The sequence below is a fragment of the Mandrillus leucophaeus genome, unplaced genomic scaffold (assembly GCF_000951045.1).
Source record: "Mandrillus leucophaeus isolate KB7577 unplaced genomic scaffold, Mleu.le_1.0 Scaffold75, whole genome shotgun sequence".
Taxonomy (NCBI): Eukaryota; Metazoa; Chordata; class Mammalia; order Primates; family Cercopithecidae; genus Mandrillus; species Mandrillus leucophaeus.
Genome location: NW_012108141.1, coordinates 4,045,871 through 4,051,467, shown reverse-complemented (window position 1 = coordinate 4,051,467; position 5,597 = coordinate 4,045,871). Strand labels below are relative to the sequence as shown.

Here is a 5,597-nt window from a genome sequence, read left to right as displayed (position 1 = left end):
GAGGCAGGAGAATGGCGTAAACCCGGGAGGCGGAGCTTGCAGTGAGCTGAGATCTGGCCACTGCACTCCAACCTGGGCGACAGAGCGAGACTCTGTCTCTGAAAAAAAAAAAAAATAATAAAATAAAATAAAATAAAATAAAATCATCTTATTGTTATTTGGGGAGGGAAGTTTGAACACAAAGCAGGAGTTAGTAGGATAAATTGATAAATTCCACTCTTTTCTTCAGTTTCTTGTAAGAAACATAATGTAGCATTCTGGTAATGATGAAACTAATGTTCTAATCTAGCTCTTTCTCAAGCTAATAACATAACCTCAAACAAATCATCTAACTGTTTTGAGCTCCAAAAGGGGAAAACAGGACTAGGTGAATGTTAGGATTTTCTCTAACTCCATTTATTCAGGGTGCTAATCATTGGTTAATAATTAAGTGATCTCTAAATAATAATAATTAAGTGATCTCTAAAAAAAATTAAATGATATAAATAGTTGATGGAAGTTACTTACCTCTGTAAATACAGCAACTTTATTGATTTCCGAAGCAAATGGGTATGGCAAACTAAGAACACTGGTAAATGGTGCCACGTTTTTCTAAACACGCAACAAGGAAAAATAATTATGCAAAGTTAATCTTTTCTGTCTCTCACATACTCTATATAAAACAAGAACGGACATGTTTTGTTTTCAGTGTTCTGATTCTACTCTATGTTCTTCCATTAATTCAGAACTATTCATTGATTACTATTCATGAATTACTATTCATCGATTACAATTTAAAGCACAAGAGATTATATTTCTTTTTCAAGAAACTTTTTCAAGATTATATTTTTTTGAGAATAAAAAACTAAAATCTTTTTTCAGCCTCATAATCCCACGCCACTTGGCTTCTATCTCTACATCATTCATCACAGTCTCTCAAATATTATGAAATGTGTTTGCATAACATCTTCCCCAGCACTAGTACAATGCTTTCCATCTGATGAATAATAAATGTTTGCTACCTTCAATTAAATTTGTTTTAAACCCATGTAATCTTCTGACACCATCAGGGAGACATGAATACAGCTATACATGCTGAACAATAGACAATATCCAGCTGATCTGCCCAGTAGGTCACCCCCAATTGCCATCACTGGCTTGAAACTATCAGGAATTGTAAACCCTAAACCCAAGACAAAATGTCAAGCCTAAAGGGATCTTCTGAGTTGACTCTATTTTTGAAACAACCTAGACCATCACCACTTTCAGATTTATTTAGAAAGTCAATTGGAAAATCCTAAATAAACAATGGCATGCATTTGAGGCACGCTAATATAGGTGGAGATTTTACAGGACCTCTAAACTAATCTGTCCAGTCATTTTGACCAGAAACTATAGAGGCCTGAGGCCTAGATCTCTTAGGGAGACTTTACAGAGAAACAAGTTCTAGGCCCTCCAAAGTTTTGTTGCAGCCTTAAGGTTTGGAAGAAAAGGTGGTTGTTCCCGTAATAAAACTGATTGAAAGATCAATATTTTTAGAAAAACCTTATTTTGAGTAGAAACATCCTCCTGGGGATTTCTTTGCAGACAAGGAGGAACAAACTCTTTCTTTCTTTTTTTTTTTGAGTCGGAGTCTTGCTCTGTCGCCTAGGCTGGAGTGCAGAGGCGTGATCTCAGCTCACTGCAAGCTCCGCCTCCCAGGTTCACGCCATTCTCCTGGCTCAGCCTCCCGAGTAGCTGGGACTATAGGCACCCGCCACCATGCCTGGCTAATTTTTTTTTTTGTATTTTTAGTAGAGATGGGGTTTCACTGTGTTAGGCAGGATGGTCTCGATCTCCTGACCTGATGATCTGCCCGCCTCAGCCTTTCAAAGTGCTAGGATTACAGGTGTGAGCCACTGCAATGGCCTGGAGGGACAAATTCTTAAGTATACTTTATATCAGTCATACAGCTTAGTTTTACGGACTGGCATTCCTTTGCCATTAACATGTCACAACTGGTTTCAGCAAATTTCTCAATGGTAAGCAGTCGCAATAATAGCATCCCCTGTGGAATACTGGCTTGTTGTATAAGCACTCTATGAAGAACAAAAAAAAAAAAAAAAAAAGCCTTAGGAAGGCAATAGTATCTTTTCAATGTCACTAGCTTACAAGCAGCTTCCATGTATGAAATGAAGCCTGTGGTGCTACAAAACATCATTTTGAATTACACTAATGGTTGACTGAGAAAGTGATCATCTTGAACAGTACAAAATTTTCAAAATAAAAGAACAGTAACACTCTGATACAAAATAAAAAATTGTAACATGGCTATTATAAACTGTTTCTAATAAATGAGAACAAAGAAATGAGACAGGCCTTGCTTCAAATCTTACCTTTGCCCCCTATTTTATGACCTTTGGCAAGTTATTTCACTTTCTATGCCTCAACTTCCTCTTACAAGATTATTATAGAATTAAATGAGAAAACACATGCAAAACATTTAGCATTGTATCTGGTATACAGAAAATTTTTCAGTAAAAGTTGACTATTATTATTAAGCACATACTAAGTCCTTTACAGGTATTATCTCGTTTAATCCTTGACCTTTTATTCCCTTTTAGAAAGAGATGAAAAAACTGAGATTTGAAGAGGTTAAGCATTAAACCCAAAGTCATGAAGTAAAGAAACCCAAACTCAAAAAGCAATGAAGCAGGTTTCCGGTCTGTACTGCAGGCGGACTCCAGAGCCTGTGCTCTGAAGACTGCGTTGTATTGCCTCCTCCTAGGTGCTCTAGCATTGCTGTTGTTGAGCTTGTTAAATTACATTTAAAAACTTACACATTCTAGTTTGTCAAAAAAAGAGACAACTTTAGAATAAAAATTAAAATCATTTCTAAAAAAATTAGAACTCTTAAGCAAGAAGCTTATAAAATTTAGGGATTTAGGGCTATATAATAGATCTTAATATTAAGCTAATGTCTTTCCTGCTTCTAATTTAGAGTTTTATAATCAATAGTACTCTGTTGAATTTCAGTATATAAACAAATAAAGCAGAGAAGCTTCGGTTGAAGCAAGAGTGAGGAGCTTGGAATCCCACCTATGAAAACTTAAGTCTCAAACCAGGACCCCAAGGAACACATCTGAAGGACACTGAGCTAATTCAGAGCCCTCATTTACAGAGAAGAAACATGTCACCTAGACAGTTTAAGTCACTTTTCAAAGTTACAGTGATACCTCAATTAATTTTAACACTACTTTTGTTGAAATTTATACTAGTGACTCTTAGGGGAAATAGGAAATCTATGTTAACTCTGTAGAGTGTTTTCAACAAATTTTATATTTGGAAAATTTTTAAATGAACAAACATATTTTTCATGCTAAAGTACAGAAAGAGCATGAAGTTTTCGAAAAATTATGAGAGGCAGTAATTTTTAAAATTAAGAGGCCAGGCACAGTAGCTCATGCATGTAATCCCAGCACTTTGGGAAGCCAAGGAGGGCAGAGTGCTTGAGCCCAAGAGTTCAAAACCAGCTTGGGCAAAATGGGGAAATCTCATCTCTACTAAAAGTACAAAAATTAGCTGGGCATGGTAGAACACACCTGTAGTCCCAGCTACTCAGGAAGCTGAGGTGGCAGGATCACCTGAGCCCAGGAGGTGGAGTCTGCAGTAAGCTGAGATCATACCACCACACTCCAGCCTGGGCAACACAGCAAGACACTGTCTCAAAAATAATAATAACAATAAAATAAAATAAGATAAAATAAAATAAAATAAAGAAACACCAATTCATAGAGCCACTGTTCACAAGTAAACTTATTTTCATAGACTCTACATACCTTCCTTCCCTGTGTCATATCCAGTGTCAAATCAAGATAAACACTTTGCTTTGGACCAGTAAAGTCAAGAACTTGAAATTTCTTAAGTAAGTGAACAGCTTTCTCCACATCATATATCTGCCTCGGGTATAACCGTTTTAAATAGACATCATCCTCAGGTTCGCCTTCCATATAGGGATATGCTTTTATTTTTTCTATTTCATCTTTTTTCTCATCTGGTGTTTTTTCTTTAGCAACATTTTTTGTTTTCTTTGCAGACCTTAAAAGAAAATAAAGTTGAGTTAGGTCAATATACATTCTAAGAGACTTTTTTTAAAAAAGCCAATGAACATGAGAGAAAAAAAGGATGAATTATATTTTAATTCAAAAGCATAGATTGCTTTACAGTTTTTCTAATTCAACAAACATGAAGTGAACTTTTCTAATGTCTGAAGTTAAGAATAAGTTGAATTATGGCACTGACGCTGCTCTCCAGAAACTTACAGAAGAGTAGAGCAGAGAGACATACTAACAGGTCATTTCAATATTATGTAGTAATACAAGAGCATCATCAGAGCCTGACAGAAAAGACATTCAATCCAGCCTAGGAGGCTAGGGAAAAGTTATAGAGGAAATGACCCCAAAGTCAATTTTTAATGGATAAGGAAGTGTCAGCAACCCAAAGAAGTGAAAACATATGACACAAAATCTAGTACACAAATGCTCTTAGCAGCATTATTCATAACAGCCAAAAAGTAGAAACAACCCAAATATCTATCAACTGATGAATGGATACATAAAATATGATATGTCCATATAACAGAACATTAATCAGCAATTAATAAAAGAATGAAATACTGATCAATGCTACAACATGCATGAACCCTAAAAACATTAAGCTAAGTGAAAGAAGCCAGTCACAAAAGCCCACATATTATTCCATTTACACCAAATATCAAGAATGGGCAAACCTAAGAGACTGAAAAGTAGATGTGGTGATTGTCTAGTGCTAGAAGAGGAGGTTAGGGCACAAGAAGTGAATGCTCACGGGCATGGGGTTTTTTGGGAGAGCAATGAAAATGCTCTAAAACTGATTACAGTGATGGCTGCACAACTGTAAGCGTACTAAAAACCAATGAACTGCATGCTTTAAATTGGTGAACTGTATGATATGTAATTATATTATAGCTTAATAAAGCTGTTATTTAAAAAATAAGAGTCAGGTAAAGAAACAACATAATAAAAAGTACAGAGGCATAAAATAAAATAGTGTAAGAAGGAAGCTATTATAAGTTCTACATGACTAGAGCAGGGTTGGCAAACTTTTTCTGTAAAGGACAGAGAGTAAACGTTTTAGCTTTGTAAGCCATATGTTCTCTGCTGCAATGACTCAACGCTGCCACTGTAGTGCAAATATAGTCGGTAAACAAGATTGGCTCACTCGCCAAAGTTTGCTGACTTCTGAACTAAAACGGTAAAAGAGAAGGCAGGCAAGAGTGGAAGATGAGATTAGAAAAGACAGCATAGGGGGCATCCTCTAGAGGTAATAAGAAGTCACTAAATAGGAGTGACATCTGTATTTTATGCAGAGTATTCCGGCTGCAACATAAGAGATAGATCTGAAGGAAGTAGGATTGAAAACAATTGAGAGTCTGTTCCCTCCCTTTCTTTTCAGAGATATGAGAACCTGAACCAGAGTAGCAACAGTAATAAGACTGGAAAAGATGGCAGATTAGAGAATAATTGTCAAGCTAAATACTGGGCCAAGCACGAGGGCTCACGCCTATAATTCCAGCACCTTGGGAGGCCAAGGAAGGAGGA

At 36.3% G+C, this 5,597-nt stretch overlaps 1 protein-coding gene across 1 annotated transcript in view; it reads right to left on the bottom strand.

Moving 5' to 3' along the window:
- The window catches only part of MRPL1 (mitochondrial ribosomal protein L1), a 73,943-nt gene extending 69,887 nt beyond the window's left edge, over positions 1–4,056 (bottom strand). Inside the window, exons 1-2 of the mRNA XM_011966221.1 lie at positions 3,798–4,056; positions 508–591 (exon numbers count right to left, since the gene is read on the bottom strand). Of these exons, the coding sequence (XP_011821611.1) occupies positions 508–591; positions 3,798–3,968 (255 nt within the window). The 5' untranslated portion in view covers positions 3,969–4,056. The remainder of the gene's footprint in view (positions 1–507; positions 592–3,797) is intronic.
- Between the last annotated feature and the right edge of the window lie 1,541 nt (positions 4,057–5,597).